The 21,244-nt window shown below is 34.5% G+C and overlaps 1 protein-coding gene across 3 annotated transcripts in view; it reads left to right on the top strand.

Moving 5' to 3' along the window:
* VRK2 (VRK serine/threonine kinase 2) overlaps window positions 1-21,244 on the top strand; it is a 90,279-nt gene that overhangs the window by 34,057 nt on the left and 34,978 nt on the right. For all 3 annotated transcript variants that reach the window (XM_024752992.1, XM_024752990.1, XM_024752991.1), the window contains exons 3-7: window positions 1,809-1,858; window positions 2,542-2,611; window positions 4,218-4,305; window positions 5,907-6,012; window positions 7,211-7,303. In XM_024752992.1, the coding sequence (XP_024608760.1) occupies window positions 1,809-1,858; window positions 2,542-2,611; window positions 4,218-4,305; window positions 5,907-6,012; window positions 7,211-7,303 (407 nt within the window). The remainder of the gene's footprint in view (window positions 1-1,808; window positions 1,859-2,541; window positions 2,612-4,217; window positions 4,306-5,906; window positions 6,013-7,210; window positions 7,304-21,244) is intronic.

Here is a 21,244-nt window from a genome sequence, read left to right as displayed (position 1 = left end):
AGGTGTCAGTGGTCCCCCACTAGCGCCCATCAGAGAATTGCTCTGATGCATACTTGTGTACTTGTGAGGAGATGTGAACTCCACGTTCTTCTACTCCGTCATCTTGACTCCGTTCCCCCTGGGTCATCCTGGAGAAGACGGATTGAAGCCAGGAGAAAGCTAGAGCATGGGAGGCCTGTCAGAGGCTTGTTCGATGAAATCGGGTAAAGGATGGCGACATTCTGTACCTGGGCTTTACCCGTGGTGGGGCAGTGGGCACCTTGGGCAGCCAAGGTGCGCTTCCACCTCTCACTGTTGATTATCCTTCCTGTAAGCACCTGGACATTTCTGCAAAATCGGCTCCTCAGACCAGCCAGATAGCTTCCATCAGCTCTTTCAATGCTGGGGGAGGAACAGGTTGTGCAGGCTTTGGGTTCAGCTTGGGTAGTCTATCCCAAAAGGAATAGCATGTGTTTTGGGGAACACAAAGGGATGCTTTTCTCTTTCATAGTTATGACACTATGGTTATAAGGGACTTCATATGTCTTCTACAATAGCAAAGAGAGGAACACACTATTTTCTTTCATTTCCAATATGCTACTTGGTACAAACTGCTCTCAAAGGTATCTGTATGCCAAACCGAGAGATTCTATCTGCATATTCCACTGAAGATTAAGCAGCCTCTTACAGATCTTTATTTCTTTGATGGTTGTTGAGCTGCGCCCCACTGGCCTACAAGGCCTCTACTTGCCCAGCTTCAAGACTGAAGATAGAGCTCGGAGTTAGTGACAGAGACATTAGTGTTTAATGGATGGGGGAGCATACATGTCTGAATCAAGGTCCTGGAGCAACACCCCATGGTTTGTGGTATACAGTGGATAGGACGTTGTGGCCGACTTTGCTGGGGGGATGGAGGGAATCCTTTCAGTTTCCTTTAAACATCATCCTGACAAACACTTAACACAGTGCCTTGCCTATTCCTAGCTTCTTGATAAATAAATATTGGTTAGTTGAATGAATAAAGGAATAAATGAATGAAGAGTAAATAGTTGAATGACAACATTCTAGACCTTCACAATATGAATAAATATACGTGTCAACTTCTCTTATTAAGATTTGAATACAAAGTAATCTTTTAATAATTTAGATAATGTAGATGAAACAATTGATTTGATTTAAGAATTTGAACAGTGGAATTTTCTTAAGTTGGATTACTGTGTCTAAAATGCAAATGGTAAGTAATAAAATGAAGTAAGATAACTTGAAATTGAAATGAGCTTATGTTATGAGATACCTACTCTTTAATTTAGGAATAGTTGATTGCTAGGCTCAGGAGATGATTTTTTAGAGACTTTATTCTCTTTCTAACTTGATTTATTTTAGAATTTTGCCAAGTAGAAGTTGTTTTGAACTTTCTACGTAAAATGAATCAGTGTTCACTTCTGAATTATCATAGATTTTAATTTAGCAAAATTCAATCAATGGATTATAGTATATATCATTTATTTGGTTTAATGCTATATATCCAGAAAATAGGTTCCCCTACATTTGGATCTATGTGATTGATGTAATCTGTTGGTTTCCGTGTTAGAATATTTGAGTATGGTTTGTGGTAAAGAGTGTGGGCTGTGGTGTCACACGTGAGTTTCAATCTCCAATCTGCTGCTACTTAGTGAACAAATTATTCAACTTGTTAAACCTTAGAAGCATCTTGTATAAAATGGAGGTGATACCTACCATAAGAGGTTCTTAGTCCAGTGTCTGAGATATAGTAGGCATTCAGTAATTGGGAACAACTATTGTTTTCCTCATTCTCTTTTGTTCTGCAGCTTTCCCCATAAATAACCCAGATAAAGATGCAAGACATGTAATAAAAGTGGTAAGTATTGCTCTTAAATTTGTGTTTCACATATATTTGACATTTTTATTTTCTGCTTTATTCATTTCATTTTTGTAAAAATGTTTCTCACCTTAGTTTTCTTAATTTTAATTAACAATACATCTAATATTATATATTTTCACATTATTAAAATGTAAAGACTGGAGAATTTTGTTCTTCTGCATTGACATTTATCATCCTTGTATCTTATCTAGCTCTCTATCTTCTGCCTTTCTTTTCCTCTCTACTCTAGATGATAAAGTCCTTAAAGGCAGGAATGAGGTTTTATTTTTGTTTGTATCCCCTGTGGCTAGTACTATGAACAAAATATTGTAGACACTCAGTAAAGATTCATGTATGAATGAACCACCAGGGTAGTTTGCAGTGTATCCACCCTGTTATACATGTTAGTACACATTGAGTGTCTGTGTACGTGTACAGTTCTCAGTGTTTTTAGTAAGTTCTTTCCATAAGAAGACTACTTTCTCATGTCTAAGACTGTGTAGAGATAGCATTACAAAATGTTAAAAATGAGGTTCTTTGTTTATTTAGTGCTTTTCTGAGATTTTTGTGATTCAAGTACTATTATATATTACATATGTATACTCATTTTCACAGTTGAAATACCAATTCCGTCTTAAAAATTTTTTTCTAATAAAGTTAACTGTTCTTTTCTTTTATAGGAATATCAGGAAAATGGCCCATTATTTTCAGAACTTAAATTTTATCAAAGAGCGGCCAAAAGAGACTGTAGTAAGTAAAATTAGCAAAGTAAGCTATTTCCATATATATGTTTGCTAAAGTGGCTGTTAATATTTTTGTCTTTTTCTGGCCTTATGGAAAATTCTTTTCAATTAGGAATTTTTACTGTAAAATGATACAGTTAACTGTTATATAAAAACAAGACAGATGGTATACAAATCTTGATATTATATACATAATTGGTTATATATTTCAAGTAAAAGTTATTTCTTTTACTTTACATAAAATGCTGGATTGTTGACCTAAGCTACCAAGGGTTCTCTAGGTATAAAAGATAGTAAAATGAAATTGTTTCTTTCACAAAAAACCATTTGGATAAAAAGGATATAAGGAAAAGACAATAAAATGGGCAGTAGATTATAAAGAAAAGGAATGACCATAGAATAGATTCGGGCATAGTGTATGGAAATGATTAAACATTAAGATGATTTAGAAAATAAGTTAAAAATGTTAAATATTTGTATGTTGAGTAATTAATTGGAGCTGGATATCAGATGTAAGAACTACCAGTTAGAGGATTGGAATATGAAATAAATATGAGCAGAGCTAAGAAGAAAAAAAGCATGTTATAAATACTGTATGATATAGATGGACTAGTAAAGCTTAAAGGAAATTGATATGAGTATAATTAAGGTCCTTTACATTATGTTTAGGAAAGAGAATAATGAGTCTAACCTCAATAATTAACTTTGTTTTCTTTAACGAAACCTTCTGAGCATTAAGACTATAGTCGTTACTAACTGCTTAAACTATGTCACAGTGACAAACAGAATCCATTAGACTTCATTGCTTATCAGTAGAGCTGTCTTAAACATTAAGCATATATGGTAGAGAAGTGAAAAATTAAATAAGCTGCCTGATTAAGTGGATTTGATTTTTTTAAACAAAATTTAATCAAAACAGTTTCAGTACAACAGTTTCAGAGTAAGATGATTTTTCTGCCCAACTTTTATTTATTTATTTTGACTACTGTGGCTTTAGACTTTTAGTAATATGGAAGAAAAAGCTGTCTTTCTACTGATCCTTTGGTGGTTAACATATTTTATATTTAAAAATGTAACAAACATGTAAGGGAATTAATTTTTTTTAATGAATAGAAACATTTGTGTAAATGATATCAATGCATTTTATGACTATGCTATTTTTGTTTCTGTTTGTTATTGCATATTTTATTTTTTATATTAAAAAAAATTTTTTTTGGAGTATAGTGGATTTACAATGTTGTGTTAGTTTCTGCTATACAGCAAAGTGAATCATATATACATATATATATTATATACATATCCACTCTTTTTTAGATTCTTTTCCCATATAGGTCATTACAGAGTATTGAGTAGAGTGACTATGACTATTTTTGTTTTGGTTATAACTGATTTAAAATTTTAAAATGTTAGAAATCCATGTATGTTTTTATGTTAATTATAATGATAAATAGAATTTGCAACTATTAGCTAGATATATTTGATTTTTAAAAAATGTTTTTAGGAAGGTCTAATTTCTGTTTAAGTTAGCTAAATAAGTTTAAGCATCTATGCAAAAGTAAGAAATACCTTTCTAAAAAAGTATACCTTTTTTCCTGTGAAATTTGTCTTTGCAGTCAAAAAATGGATAGAACTCAAACAGCTTGATTATTTAGGAATTCCTCAGTTTTATGGATCTGGTATTGCTGAATTCAAGGGAAAAAGGTAAAATGGAATTATTATAATCAAATATTGTCCTGTAACTATTTCTCATGTGGTCTATTAGTTATTTGTTGCTATATAACTAATGACCTAAAATGTGGTGGCTTATAATGACAAACTAATATTATCTTAGTTTCTGTGGGTCAGTTATCTATGTATAAATGGCTTCCCTAGATGGTTCTTGCTCAGGACTTCTCATGAGGATATAGTCAGATGTCTTTTGGGCTGTAGTCTTCTCAAGGCTCGACTGGGGAAGGATCTGCTTTCAAAATCACTCATGTGGCTATTGGCAGGCCTAAGAGGATCAGCTTTTAAATTCTCTCACGTGATTGTTGGCAGGCCTCACTTCCTCACCATGTAGGTCTCTCCAGAGGGTGCCTGAGTGTCATAAAGGCATGGCAGCTGGCTTGCAGTAATTGAAAGAGAGAGAGGAGAAAGAGCACACACAAGAGCATGCGTCCAAAACGAAAGTCACAGTCCTTTTATAACCTAATTGTAGATGTGATAGCCCATCATTTCTATTGTATTCTCTTTGCTAGAAGCAAGTCATTAAGTCTACCCCATAGTCAAGAGAGGAGATCTAATTAAGCTCCATCTCTTGAGAGGCACAACCAAAAATTTGTAGAAATGTTTTTAAACTCACCAAACATGGCTAGTCATCACATATAAATAATTAATAGTAGTGATTTTTTAAAAAATGTCATTTGTTAGGTACCCATTTTGTTCTTTCAGTAGCCTTTTAAGATAGGTGATAATATTTCTTTTCCTAGGTGAGAAGATAGGCTCAGAGGTCAGTGCTTTGCCTAAATGGTCTTTAAATGCTATAATTTTTTTAAAAAAATGAACAAACAGTAATCTTGAAACAAAGTAAAGGGCTACCTATAGGGGAGTGAATGGCTGAGTAAACCATGGTACATCTATATCATGTAATACTATGCACCCCATTAAAGGAATCAATTAAAGCTCTACCAGTTGATTTGGAAGGATTTCAATGAGGTATTATTGAAAAAAGTATGATGCAGAAAAGTTCATATAATTAGATTGCATTTTTGTCAAAAAAATACAAAAATTCCTGTATGTATTTGTGTATACATAGATAGATATAGAATCGGGGCAGATATGAAGGGAAGAAAAGGGGCGGGGAGAGGTCCCAAACAGAAAAGAAAAAAAAGACATACATTTAGGAAAACACATGTTTATAAATGTATAGAGAAAGTAAATATGATTTTATAAGGTCAAGAAACAAATATAAATAAAATCTTCTGTATGGAAAAATAATTGCTCAAGGCCATATGGAAGAAGGTGATGGAGTCAAAACGAATTAAGTTCAAGACTAATTTAGAAAGACTTCTCTTTTCGTGTTCTAAGGCAGTGTGAGTGGTTCAGCACAGAATGCTCTTCTACTCAAAAACTAACTGCAAAGTAAATACTTAGTATGTTTCTGCAAAAGAACGGCAATATAACATACATTCATTCTCTAATGGTTCAGATTGCATCATTCTTTATTGTTAAGTTGGGGGTATTTTTCCATTGTTTCAAATTCATAAATAGACAGTTTCAGCATTGCTATTTTAACATCTCCTTTTGACTTCTCCTTCTTATAGTTACAGATTTATGGTAATAGAAAGACTGGGAATAGATTTGCAGAAGATCTCAGACCAGAATGGTACTTTTAAAAAGTCAACTGTCCTGCAGCTAGGTATCCGAATGGTAAGAAAGAATGACTTATTTCCCATGCTCCATTTTCAGATTATTTACTTGTTACAACATACAAATTGTTGCCCTTTGTGGAATTATCAGAGAATGAAGGATTATTGCCCTAGAAATGTCAGTTATTGAGCATAGATACTATTTTGGTGAAATTGATAACAGTGGGCTCTGTAAGTGACAGAATGTGCTGTGTTTGGCACTACAAACTCAATTAGTCTTTGGTTCTACAGTCTGATTTTTTTTTTTCTCACAGCTTTGTTATACATATCAGAACAAGCTTGCATTGCTATAAGAATAACCTCTCTTTTGTCAGTTATATTTATAACAATGCAAAGTATGGCAAAATATATTATTTTCCATACTACACATGTGGTGGTAAGGGGGTGCTATAACGTTTTTATTATGAGTTTGGGATGGTGGCAGTAATTAGTGTGGCAATGAATAATATATACTTTGCCAAATAAGAAGCAATGAAATCTTAATAGCACCCATGCACACATTTTGTTTATACCACGTATTCGTCTTATCTTGTTTGTGTTTGGTTTGCCTAAGCTCCATTTTATTTTTTCCACTTTAGATAGAATGCGACTACTCATGCCAGGTTGGGATGTGGCAAACAGAACTCATTAATTTTCCCATCCATCCTCTAGCCAGCCAACAAATGTTTATTGAGCACTAGGCATAGGTAACATGTAAGTCTCAAGGGTTTCAGAGATGAAGCGTAGGTGTTTTCTGTTACTCTAGAGGGAGAATGCCTTTCTCTGTAATCCTGGACGTGGGATTTTGTTCTGGGAGCCCCAAAAACTTATTTATAATTATTGCTTGGGCGAGGGATTGTTGAGTGGGCGTCATGATTATTTCACTTTAGGTCTCTGATTTTATCATAATTTTCCTCTTTGCACAGTGTGATTTGGGCACCGTGCTGTCAGGAGCATAGGCATTGTTGAGTCTTGGCTTCCTCTCCATCAGAGGTGCATTTAAAACACTTGATATTTGAGGATCCTTTTATTCACCTTTTTCCCAGGATGAGCGACCAGCACATATGATCATTTTAGAATAGATAAATGCATAATTGTGAAATACATCATTTTGTCATTGTTAATGTGAAAAAATACATGTTATTCTCTATTCACAATGTTCAGGTTGATCTGGAGTTCTAAATAGACATCAGTATAACCTTATATATTTCTTTTCACAGTTGGATGTACTGGAATATATACACGAAAATGAATATGTTCATGCTGATATAAAAGCAGCGAATCTACTTTTGGGTTACAGAAATCCACATCAGGTAAATACAGTATTAAGCTTTTGCCTTCAGTAAGGATCTTCAAAGTACCATACTGAGACCTTCAATAAACAAACTCCTAACAGGCAAAAGTTTGCAAATAAGGACTTAACATAATGAGTGTTGTAATTTATCCTATCTTATCTAATTTAATGCACTAACCTGATAAATGATTAGGATGAAGAAGCTGAGACTGGGGGCGGGGGGTAAATAATTTATTAATGGACATATAGTGACTGAGCAGGGATTTGAACTTCTGAGCAAATATAAGCAAAAACCATCAAAATGCAATGAGAGAAGGGATGGATTTATGCAGAGAAAAAAAAAAAAGGCTGTCACCTTAGTTCTTCTTCCATGTATAAACAATTAAGTTTTAAACAGAGCAGCATTGCCGATACAACTTTTGTGATGATGGAAATATCCTGTATGTTACTGTCCAGTATGGGAGCCATTAGCCATACATGGCTGTTAAGCACTGGCAGTGTGGGTAGTACAATACCAAATGCTGGTGAAGATGTGGAGCAACAGGAGCTCTCATTCATTGCTGGTGCTATGGCCACTGTGGAAGACAGTTTGGCAGTTTCTTACAAAACTGAACATACTCTAACATATGATCTGGTAGTTAAATTCCTTGGTATTTACCCAAAGGAGTGGAAAACTTATATCCACAGAAGTACCTACACACAGATGTTTATAGCAGATTTATTCATAGTTGCCAAAACTTGAATAAAGATGTCCTTTAATAGTTAAATAAACTGTGGTTCATCTGGACAATACAATAGTACTCTACATTAAAAAGAAATGAGCACAGGCTTCCCTGGTGGTGCAGTGGTTGACGGTCCGCCTGCCGATGCAGGGGACACGGGATCGTGCCCCAGTTTGGGAAGATCCCACATGCCGCGGAGCGGCTGGGCCCGTGACCCATGGCTGCTGAGCCTGCGCGTCCGGAGCCTGTGCTCCGCAATGGGAGAGGCCGCAACAGTGAGAGGCCCACATACCGCAAAAGAGAAAAAAAAAAAAAGCCATAGAATATTTAACACCACAAGTGGACCCTAACGTAAACTGTAGACTTTTGGTGATAATGACGTATCGGTGTAGGTTCATCCGTTGTAACAGATGTAATACCATGGTGTGGGATGTTGGTAGTGTGCGAGGCTATATTTTGGAGGAGGGGAGAGTGGTGTATGAGAACTTACTGTACCTTCCACTCAGTTTTACCTAAATTGCTCTACATTTAGTAAAATTGAATTTGAAACTGGTCTAAAAAATAGTCTTAAATAGTGAGACTAGTGTGACCGAAGAACTGAATTTTAAATTTAACTTGATTCTGATTAGCAATTTTTTTCATCTTGATTTCTTCCCCAGCTTTATTGAGGTTTAGTTGACAAAAATTGCATGTGTTTACGTTGTACAACATGATTTATTTAAGGTATACAAAGTGATGATTTATTATACTATATATTGTGAAGTGATTAATCAAGTTAACACATCGATCACATAGTTACCTTCTGTTTTGTTTTGTGGTGAGAACACTTAAGACCTACTCTTAGCAAATTTGAAGTTTACAGCATTATTAACTATAGTCACCATGTTGGGCATTAGATCCCCAGAAGTTACTCATCTTCTAACTAAAAGTTTGTACCCTTTGACCAGCATCTCCCCATTTCTTCCACACCCCAGCCCCTGGTACCACTGTTCTACACTCTGATTTATAAGTTTCACTTTTGTATATGCCACATATAACTGAGATCATACAGTATTTGTCTTTCAGTGTGTCTTGGTTTATTTCACTCAGCATGATATCCTCTAGCATAATGCCCTCTAGGTTCACCCATGTTGTTGCAAGTGGCATATTTCTTTCTTTTTTATGACTGAATAATACTCCATGGCATATATATATACCACATTTTCTTTATCCATTTATCCATCAGCAGACACTAAGGTCATTTATGTATCTTGGCTGTTTTTAATAATGCTGCAGTAACATGGGAATACAGATATCTCTTCAAGATAATGATTTCTTTTCCTTTAGATATATACCCAGAAGTGGATTGCTGCATCATATGGTAGTTCAATTTTTAATGTTTTTTTTTTTTTTTTTCGAGGAACCTCCATACAGTTTTCCATAATGACTGTACCAATTTACATTCCCACCAACAGTGTACAAGGGCTCCCTTTTCTCCCATACCCTCAACAACACTTGTTATCTCTGATAGCCATTCTAACAGGCATGAGGTGTTGTCTCATTGTGGTATTAATTTTTAATTTCCCTGATGATTAATAATGTTGAGCACGTTTTCATATACTAGTTGGCCATTTGTCTTCTTTGGAAAAGTGTCTCTTTAGGTTCTTTGCCCATTTTTGAATTGGGTTATTTTGTCTTGTGAGTGAGTTATATGAGTTCTTATGTATTTTAGATATTAACCCCTTATCAGATATGTAGTCTGCAAGTATTTTCTCCCATCCCATAGGTTGCCTTTTCATTCTGTTGATGGTTTCCTTGGTTGTGCAGAATCATTTTAGTTTGATGTAGTCCTACTTGTTTATTTTTGTTTTTGTTACCTATGCTTTTGGTTAGTCCTACTTGTTTATTTTTGTTTTTGTTACCTATGCTTTTGGTTAGTCCTACTTATTTATTTTTGTTTTTGTTACCTATGCTTTTGGTTTCAATTGCAAAAAATCATTGCCAAGGCTGGTTCTCAAGGATTAGAAGAATTAACATTATTAAAATGTCTGTACTACCCAAAGCAATCAATGGATTCAATGGAATTCCTACCAAAATTCCAATGGCATTTTTCACAGAAATAAAAAACCAATCCTAAAATGTGTATGGAACCACAAAAGACCCTGAATAGCCAAAGCAATCTTGAGAAAGAACAAAGCTGGAGGCATTACACATGCTGAATCAAACTATATTACAATGCTATAGTAATCAAAGCAGTATGCTATTGGCATAAAAACAGACATAGCCCAATGGAACAGAATAGAGAGCCATGCATATACGATCAACTAATTTTTGACAGGGGTGCCAAGAATATTCGATGGGGCAAAGATAGTTCATCAATAAATGGTGGTGGGAAAATGGGGTATACGCATGCAAAAGAATGAAATTGGACTCTTATACCATACACAAAAATAAACTCAAAATGGATTAAAGACTTAAATGTAAGACCTGAAACCATACAACTAGAAGAAACCTAGGAAAAAAGCTTAATTTTCGGCTTCCCTGGTGGCACAGTGGTTGACAATCTGCCTGCCAATGCAGGGGACACGGGTTCGAGCCCTGGTCTGGGAGGATTCCACATGCCACGGAGCAACTAGGCCCGTGAGCCACAACTACTGAGCCTGCGCATCTGGAGCCTGTGCTCCGCAACAAGAGAGGCCACGATAGTGAGAGGCCCACGCACCGTGATGAAGAGTGGCCCCCGCTTGCCACAGCTAGAAAAAGCCCTCACACAGAAACGAAGACCCAACACAGCAAAAATAAATAAATTAATAATAAACTCCTACCCCCAATATCTTCTTTAAAAAAAAAAAAACAACTTAATTTTAATTGGTTTACATTTACAAAACCACATGTGGCTAGTAGCCACTGTATCAACAGAGATTTAAAGAGTTAAAAAATTGAGTCTATAACTAATTAGAAAACATTTAGCTGAATATTTAACTGAACTGTACATGAGGAAAGAAATTTCTAAATAAAAATACCCCCAAAATCGTAGAAAATATTGTGAAATTTCAAATTTTAAGATATCTGTATATTAAAAAAATTGAAAAATGAAAGGCAAGTGAAAATCTGGGAAGTATATGACAAATATTTTAGGATATATAACCAGCTTTAAGAAAATTAATAAGAAAAACACCAAGTAATTTCTTAAAATAATGATTTAAAAGAATGAGCAGAAAAGAAATACGACTACCTGAGAAATAAATGAAAAAAAGTTCCCCATTACTAAAAACTAAGAGATATGCAGATCAAAACAGTGAGGCAACATTTTAAAATAACTTATCAAAGAGGAAAAGTCTGAAATAATAATCTGATGATATTGAGGCTGATGAGGGTGCAGACACTTGTAGAATGCCAGTGGGAATGTAAATTAAATGGGAGTAGTAGAAGAAATTAAGTTAATGGAAGGGCAATTTGGAAATATATATTAAAAGCCTTTAAAAGTCTGCATACTTTTTTAAGGTTAGGTTTATTGAAGTATAATTTACAAACAGTAAAATTCATCCTTTTAAATGTATAGTTTGATGTGTTTTGACACATGTATATCATATAACCACTACTATAATCAAGACAGAGCATTTCTATCATCCTCAGAAATTCTGTCAGTCAGTCCCCTTTTCTCACCCTGAGGAAATGATTTCTGCCCCTATTTTTTTTTTCTTTTGCATTTTTAGGGATGTCATATAAATGGAATTATAGCTTTTTACTCTTTGTGTCTGGCTTCCTTTACTTAGCATAATATTTCTGAGATTTATCCATGCTGTAGTTCGTTAGTAGTTCATTCCTTTTTAATGATAGGTAGTAGTCTATTGGAAACTACTGCAGTTTCTTTATCTGTTTACCTCTGGATAGATGTTTGTGTTGTTTCCAGTTTTTGACCATTATGAATGAAGATGTATAAACATTCATGTACAGGTTTTTGTATAGGTATATATTTTAACTTCTTCCGGGTAAATAACTAGGAGTGGAATTTCCAGATTGTGTGGAAGTGTATGTTTAACTTTAAAAGAAACAGCCACACTGTTTTCCAGAGTGATTGTACCATTATACCTTCCCATCAGCAACGTGGGTAATTCCAGTTGCCCCATATCTTGCCACCACTTGGTTTCATTAGTTTTAAACATTTAAGCCATTATAGTAGATGCGTGGTTATATCCAGTAGTAGGTTTTTTAAGATATTGTTTTATTTATCCCACATGAAGTGGGAGCATAAATCCAGGTGTTGTATTCCCTCATTGCTGTAAGTAAAAAGGACCAGTTTTTTAAATTTATTTATTTATTTATTGTGAATTGTCTGCTCATGTCTTTTGCCCATTTTTCTAATATTTCTTTTATTCCTTGATTTTGAAGAGTTCTTTAGATATGAATTATATTAGCCATTAATCTATTACATATTTTGCAGATATTTCCTCCCAATTTGGCTTTTCTTCTTTGATTATACTTGTGTTGTTTTATTGTCATGTAGAAGATAAATTAAAAAATTTTTAATGTGGTCAAATTTATCAGTCTTTCATTTACTATGGATATTGAGTCATGGTTAGTAACCTTGTTCTACAGACAGGTGTATATGAATTTTATTATATGATTTCATTCTTTACATTTAAATCTCTTTTTCACTTAAGAGATTATTCTTTTACATGACAGGAGGTATCAACCAAATTTTATCTTTTCCTAAATGATTTTCCAAGTTTTCAACAATATTTATTAAAAATAAAAAACTTTGCTTCAGTGATATTATTGCCACCTTTATTATATACTAAATTTCCATACATACTTGAATCTATTCATGTACTTTCCATTGAATCCTTCTGGTTTGACTGTCTATTTATGCTTCATTGCCATACTAGTGCATACTAATTTCTGAGGCTTTGTAGTGTATTTTAATATCTGGTAGGGCTGGTAGTGCCTCGTAGATTTTCTTTTTCAGTGAAATTCTAGCTATTCATATTTTTCTATATTTTGTTGTGTAGCATTTTCATTGGAATTTTGTTAAATTAATTTAGGGAAAACCTGACATCTTTATGATTATAGATATTCTATTCAACAACAGGGAGTGTTTTTGAATTTCACCAATTTTTACTTTTGTATCTTCTGAGGTATTTTAAAGCTTTCCTCATATTAGTTTTACACATTTCTTGTTACACTTATTCCTAAATATTAAACCATTTTTGTTTGTACTGTCAGTGCAGTTTTAGTCTACCATTTTATCTTCTAAGTGATTATTGTTCGTGTATATGAAAGTTATTGATTTTTATGCATTCATTTTATATCCTGTTAATTTATTGAATTTGGGGTAGTTTTAGTAATGATTCTCCAGGGTTTCCTTAGGAAACTGTATATCACATACAAGGAGATAATAGGTTTCCTTCTTTTCCACTTCTTATATTTCTGATTTGTTTTCCCTAATATGCATCCAGTATATAGTAAGTTGTAGTGAAGTTCGTGACCATCCTTTCCTCTTCTTGATCTTATTGGAAATGCCTAAAGTAGTACCCCACTAAATGTGATTGATACTGGCTTTAGGACTAAGGCATATCTGCATATATGTGTATGTGAGTGTGTGTGTGTCTTTATAGTTATATTAAGGAAATAATCACCAGTTCCTCTGTTCTTGAATGGATGTTTTGTTTGTATGGAATAGGTATTGAATTTTGTCCAGTGATTGTTTAGCATGTACGGAAATTATCACGTTTTTCTCAGGTCAGTTAATATGGTATAATATATTGCTGTGCTTCTAATATTGAACCAACTGTACTTTCCAGGAATAAATCTCACTTTGTTATGGTATATTATTTACCTAATATGGTACTGAAGTGTGTTCAGTAATATTTTATGTAGTATTTTCTTATTGGTATTTATAAGTGATATTGGCCTGTAATTATCTGTTTTTGTGCTATTTTTTTTTATCAGATTCAGGTATCAACATTCAACTTGCTTCATAAAAAGAATTTGAGGTTTACTTTCATTTTCTGTGTTCCAGAACTATTTCTACTATATTGGCACCATTGTTTTTTTTTTTTTTTTTTGAATGTGAAATTCTCTGGTTCTGCTGAGGACATTTCTTGTAACTGTCAATTTTTTCCCATGGAAATTGATTGTTAAGCTCTTTAATCTCTAGTTGGGTCAATTTTAGTAGTTAGCAGTTTTGTCTAGTTTCTCAAATTTATTTGGTGGTCTGCATTGTACTCTCTTAGGACTTTTATATTTCTTCCCCTTCAATGATTGCTTCCTTCTAGGTATTTTTTATTTTATTTTTGCTTTTTCTTCTTCTTTTTTTTACCTTGATGAAAGTAGCTAGTTTGTCCATTATGTTAATTTTTCAGCAAACTTGGATTTTGATTTATTAATGAGATATATTGTTTTTTCTTTTCTATTTCATTAATTTCTGATTTTGCCTTTGTTATATCTTTTCTTGTGCTCTTTTAATTTGACCCTTTTGTTCTTTTTTCTTGATATTCAATTTGGGATCTAATTCATTTATATTCATTTAAAATTTTTTTACTTCTGTAGGTGTTTAAGGCCATGATTTTTCCTCTGGTCACTGCTTTATATTTCTACTTCATGGATTTTGATATGTAGTGTTTTTATTATCTTTATTTTTTAGAATGTTTGTATTTCTTCATCAAAAAGCAGTGCAGTAGAAGGTTTTTAAGTTTTCATGTAGAAAGTCCTTTAAAATTTTTGGTTATTAAAATCTAGACTTGTGACAAGATGGTCAGAGTATTGTTTATAATAATTTTATTTGGAATGCACTGAAGCTTTTATCATGACTTAGAAGAGGATCAGTTTTTGTCAGTCTTCCATGTTTTCTTGAGGAAAATATAGTCTCTATTTTCATAGTGTAAAGTTTAATATCTTTCCAGAAGATCTACCTTATTGACTGTATTATTTATGTCTTCTATATCTTCATTTAGTTTTTGTTCACTTGATCTATTTTGTACTGAGAGTGGTATTTAAGCCGTCCATGGTTAATGTGTTTCTGTTGGTCTCCTTGATTCTGCTGTAGTTTCTGTTTTATAAAGATCATTGCTGTGCCATTTGGTAAATATTCATAATTATGTTTGTTGTGTTTTTTATGTGTTTTCTTTGATCTTATCTTCTTTTAAGTTTTTTTGTGGAGGAGGAGTCTGTTTATGAAAGTTTATATTTTTGTTGTAGTGATAATCTTGGTATTTACACCTTTTAAAGATACTTTGAGCCCACTCTTCTGTGTTTAACTTTTTAGTACTACTATGATAGTCTTTTGTGGTATTTTTTTTTTTTACCACAACTTTAATAAGTTCACTATCAGTGAGTTTATTTTACTTTCCTCCTTTCCTTATTGTTGTCTTGAAGTTGTACTACTTTGTCAGAATATATATCATTTGTATGTTCTTCATTTATCCCTAGCCTTGTCTTTTTAGTGTTGGAGATAATTATATTAAATCCTCACACTTCTGTCCTTTTGCCAAAGTTACTCATCTTTTGATTGTTTGAAACTAATCTTCTAGTAGATTGTTCAAGAAGTACCCATGGGTATAGCATTCCCTTGCATGTATAAAACGTTTGCAATAGCATTGATGCCTGAAGGATAGCTTGGATGGATTTTAAATATTTAGTTCATACTTTTTTTCCTTGAATTTCTTGGAAAGGCTGATCTATTTTTGCCTTGTTTGCAGTTTGCTTTTAATAAGTCTGCTGCCAGTTTAATACTTACTATTGTATGTTATTTGTCCTTTTTGCCATGATCTCTTTAGGATTTTTTCCTTTATTAATAGTGTCTAATCATTTTACCAGGATATGTTTTAAAGTAGATCATTGTGTATTAGTTTTCCCAGATATCTGATGGGGCCCTTTTGATATATAAAATAAGCCTTTTATTTCCAGAAAGTTTTCTTGGTTTATTGTTTTAAAACGTTAGTTCTCTCTTCATGTGTGTTTTGAATTTAAACTATGGAGAAAGGAACTTCAGCAGTAAGCTATTTAATGAACAAAAAAATATAAGTGGGAAAAAAAAGATTCAAAATTAGAGAGGGAAGATGTTGTTGAATATTTGGCAAGAGAAAAAGGCAAGAAAAGTTGACATTTGTACAGCCTTTGTCAAAGCAATAGGGTTGTTAGGATTGAGGTAAAATTGGGAAGTAGAGTCAAAGAAGTATTGGATAAAAACAGCAGCCTTCTTAGTTACGGTGGAATGGAAAAGTTCTGACAAGGATAATAATCAAAAGTCATGTCCTGGGGCTTCCCTGGTGGCGCAGTGGTTGAGAGTCCGCCTAACGATGCAGGGGACATGGGTTCGTGCCCCAGTCCAGGAAGATCCCACATGCCGTGGCAGAGCGGCTGGGCCCGTGAGCCATGGCTTCTGAGCCTGCGCATCCGGAGCCTGTGCTCCGCAACGGGAGAGGCCACAACAGTGAGAGGCCTGCGTACCTCAAAAAAAAAAAAGTCATGTCCTGGATAGCCAATTGGGGACACAATTGATGTTCTGGAATGTTTTTATTTTGTTGGGTTTTTTGGGAAAAATTTCCCAAAATAATATTCATAGTGGGATCAAGCAATGTTTTTCTTTAAAAATAGCCCCATTGGGCTTCCCTGGTGGCGCAGTGGTTGAGAGTCCGCCTGCCGATGCAGGGGACATGGGTTCTTGCCCCGGTCCGGGAAGATCCCACAGCCGCGGAGCACTGGGCCCGTGAGCCATGGCCGCTGAGCCTGCGCGTCCGGAGCCTGTGCTCCACAACGGGAGAGGCCACAACAGTGAGAGGCCCGCAAAACGCAAAAAAAAAAAAAAAAAAAGCCCCATTGAGAGTCCGAATGGCCTATTGTAGATTATTTTGATTCTTCTCATCACTTTCCCTGTATTTTAATAGCATTTTGGCCATTTCTTGATAATTCATCTGATACTCTCCAAATATAGAATTTTGAAGATTCTTGATGTGTACACCCTTTACCTTCTTTCTTTCATGATTTTCAACATTTTTATTGAAAGAAAAACAATCCCAACTTCATCTGTGGAAAAATCTCATTTTAAAAAAATCTGGGATTTTTTAGGTACTTCTTTACATCATCTCTGTTTTAGTAAGATATTTTTAAAAATCTTTATTTTAGACAAAAGATGAAAGAAAATGCTTTAGTGCTAATATTGTACTTTGTACAAGAAATAGAAATCAAGTGTACTGGTTTGGTTTAAAAATTCTTTAAATTAAAATAGTATTACCAGAAATGATACTGAGTGATGGTTTTGCCAGTGAGTAGTACCATTCATTTGGCTGCATCTCCCAGTGTCACTAGTGAAGGAAGTTGAAGCACTTTAACTAAAGTCAGGGTTTGTTCCCATCTTTTCATTTATGGAAGGCCACCCCTTTGTTGATCAGAAGCATGTTTTTTCACACAAAGCCTACATCCCTGCTCTTACCTGCAGCCTTTCTTGATGATTCTGATCTGCACTGATCTCTGTTTCTATATTCCTTTAGCTTCTAATGTGTATTTTACACACATGAGCACTCAAGTTTCACTTGTGTTGTCTTATATTCTGAACTAGAAAGAACTCCTTGAGACTTGTAGGAAGGTATACTTCTCTTCCTTCTTTTGTATTCCTCACAGAACCTAGGTTAGTGTTCCTTTTGTAATAACCCTTCAAGAAATACTTTACTGACTTCTCAGGACATGAGGCCAATACCTCTCACTTAGTACCAGGACTAAGTGGTACTTGATTGTTCAGCTCCTTGACCCCATCATGCGCCATGTGTTTCTGCCCCAAAGCTCCTGCTAAGTCGAAGGTGATGGCCCTCACAGATAGAGAAGAACAGTTCTTCATGTCAACATCTGGAGTGACAAGTATACCATTGGAAACCTCTGATTTTTACAAACACGTGTTTGATTACTGGGACTTGTGCCAGACTGGAAGTCAGGGAACCAGGTTCTGGTCCCAGCTCTGACACTGAACAGAATTACAGTTTTCAGAAAATTGTTTAACCTATGTGGACTTTGGCTATTTACTGTATAAAATGTGGGACTCTAAGTGATCTCAAAAGTTCCTTCTTGCTGGAAAAGTCTGTGATTCTCTGAAAACATGTTTTCCAAGTACTTAATGCTTATTACTGAAAGTAATGTTTCTTATACTGTTTCCAAAGTGTCTTGATTATTGTTGCATAGCTAAAGAAGTTAAAAAGTTTAAATTTAGAAAAAAAAAATTAATGATCTGGGAGCAGGAATTGTAGCACCTGACCTGTATCTGGTGGCAAAATACTCACTTTCAGATTCCCTAGGATATCCATAGGGTAGGGTCATAAGCCTCATTAAAGCTGCTTGTTCACTGTTTGCTAGAGGGAATTCTAACATAATCCATTTATCAATCACAGTTACTTGTAAGATGGAGTGTGAATTTGTGTTTGTAAGAATTTTGCATGGTATGTGCAGATAATATGGTTACCATTTAGAGAGAGTATTTCCTTTGTCGAACATATATAGTCCTGGTAACATACCTCTGTATCTTATTATTTCCAGAGTAGCATTATATGGTCTTAGCTTGATGATACCATAATATTGCTGGATGGTACAGGTGGCAAGGCTACTTTCAAATATTTTGATATCACATGTATAGGGTTATACTGTAGATTAAATAACATGGTGGTGTTTACAGTCACTTAAAGTGTATAATAACATTCATGTTATTTTCTTTCTTCCTAGTGAGGTTCTGCTATATTTTTTCAGTTGAGTAAAAAGACTTTGAAAATTGTTCCTATAATTTTAGTTGTTTGAACTTTTTTTTTTTTTTTGCGCTACGCGGGCCTCTCACTGTTGTGGCCTCTCCCGTTGCGGAGCACAGGCTCCAGACGCGCAGGCTCAGCGGCCATGGCCCACGGGCTTAGTTGCCCTGCGGCATGTGGGATCTTCCCGGACTGGACACGAACCCGTGTCCCCTGCATCGGCAGGCGGACTCTCAACCACTGCGCCACCAGGGAAGCCCTAGAAAAACATTTTTTTAAATTATTTTTTAAGCTTATGACAAAAGAACCCCTTATCTTATTTTTGCTCCCCCAGAATTGTTTAGATTTATGAAAAAGGACATTTGGTGTTCTGGTTAGATGTTAAGAAAATGGTAATGAATTGATTTAATAGGTGTAGTTCTCCCAGGTGGGTAGTTTGATGATAGGTGTCCCTTAAAAGTTGTAGGGAACAGAATGTTCAGGGTCTGTTTTCTATAAAAGGGAAAAAGAATTCACATTTTAGGAATGTATATGCTGTGTAAGTACAGGATGGTCTGTTTAACAAATCACCTGTCCCCAAGAATATAGTTCCCAAGAGAGTTAATGCTGTTGAAAAATTAGTGTTTGTTCATAATCAATACATGTTTGTTGATGCCTACTGGGTCCCACTGGTCATATTATTTAAATTTCTGAAGACCAGATGTATACATGACCAAACAATTGTTTATGACCAAAATATTTGAGCATCCTAATTCACAAAGGGCTATATATGTTGTTGTTGTTTTTTCCAGTTAATATGGGAAAGTGGCATTTCTGAATTCTGAGTCAACTCATTGAGCTGTATAAATTGGTTGGATTAAGAGGTATGCCTGTTGTGGGACTGTTAAAAAACTATGGGCCCCCAAGGGGATGTGCATGTAAGAATGGCATGATTGCTGGCAACCTCAACACTGTCTTTGAAATCAGTAGAATTTATAGTTAATGTAGAGCAAGGAGATGCTTTTGAATGTTAGATAGCTGTGTTTTATGTAGACACAGCTTACATGTAGTGAAACTTTTTATAATGTATCTGACGGGCAAATTATATCAGCTAACATTTTGTATCTGCTGTTAACAGATAGACCAAGCTCTGATAATGCTTACCAGCATATTGCAAAGTCTTAAGCACAGATTTGATTTAGGCAAAGAGGAAGCCTGTGAATTGGATGCAATTCAGATTATCCTCTTCCATTGCCTATTTATTTTGTTAAAGGACAGACACAAGTGAAGCACTTTCATATCATCTTGGAAATGAGAAAGAGAAGGTATTGTAGGTTTCTTTACATAATCTTTGAGAACTTGTGTCAAAAGGAAAAATTGGAAATTGACTGTAATTGGAAAAGCTTTGTTTTGTAGGTGAAGGTATTTTTAGTAAAGAAGCAATTGCTAGCCTATGTATTATTGAGGGAATTTCCCCCCAAAGCCTGGAAAGAATAGTAAGTCAGAGCCCAGCTGTCTTGGATTAAATAGGCTTTCACATATTGCTAGAAGAACCAGTTTGAAATAGAAGGGCAGGTCATAGGGTCAAAATGCTAGTATCATTAGTAATACTGCTAAATATAACTCAGTATTTTGTTATGAATGTTTGAATTTATGGTGCCATTTAAGGGAGTCATAGACTTGGGTCTGATGGAGCAGTAGATGGAGTAAAGAGATAGTCGTAAGGCACAGCTTTCTGCTTTTTCTTCATATGATGACTTCATGGATGTGTCTTTAAATCTCTCACTCTCAATGAGTATTGAATATAAAGGGAAAGAAGGATAAAATTCCAGTAGGTAGTTGTGAGATCTAGGAGGAAAAAAAAACCCCAACATATAAAGCACATGTAAAACAATATATAAGATCAAACTGTATTTTTGAAAAATATATCTTCATGTTTATTCTAATAAACATCCTGTTTGAAAAGTAACCTGGAAGCTTTTGAAAGTCATATTCTTTTGTCTAGGCTGAATAGTGATAATACACATGTGTCATCTGTGGCATTGTGTTACTGGCAAAAAGAAGGTAGGGAAGTTGAGGAGAAACAAAAAAAGTACTATATAATAAAAGAATAAAAAGCACATATTTATATCAAAATGTAATAGCAGCCATGAGGCTACATATAGGTTTTTAGTAGATATGAATGACTTTTGTGAACATAAACATGCTGCTTATTCATTCCATGCCTCATTCCCCTTTTGGCATGTAGTGATTTCCATTAGTCAATAAGCATTTAGTTTATTGTGAAGATTTTCACATTATGGTATCTTGTTGAAAGAATAGGAAAATATTATGTGCTATTCAAATAAGATAAATGCTGGCTTTTTTTTTTTTTTACATAAAAGCTTTTAAAGTTGCTGAATAAGTCTATATATTTTTCCTAGAGTTTTGAAAGTGTTTTCTAAATTGCCACTAAACAAAGTCACGAATAGTGAGTATCTCCCTCCATTGTATAATTTCCATCAGTCTCTGATGAGAGTTTAAGACATTTCTTGCTACAACAGGGTGTGCTAA

The sequence above is a fragment of the Neophocaena asiaeorientalis genome, unplaced genomic scaffold (assembly GCF_003031525.2).
Source record: "Neophocaena asiaeorientalis asiaeorientalis breed wild unplaced genomic scaffold, Neophocaena_asiaeorientalis_V1.1 scaffold100, whole genome shotgun sequence".
NCBI lineage: Eukaryota > Metazoa > Chordata > Mammalia > Artiodactyla > Phocoenidae > Neophocaena > Neophocaena asiaeorientalis.
The sequence above is the reverse complement of the archived record's forward strand: the minus strand, read 5'-3'. Positions and strand labels throughout refer to the sequence as shown.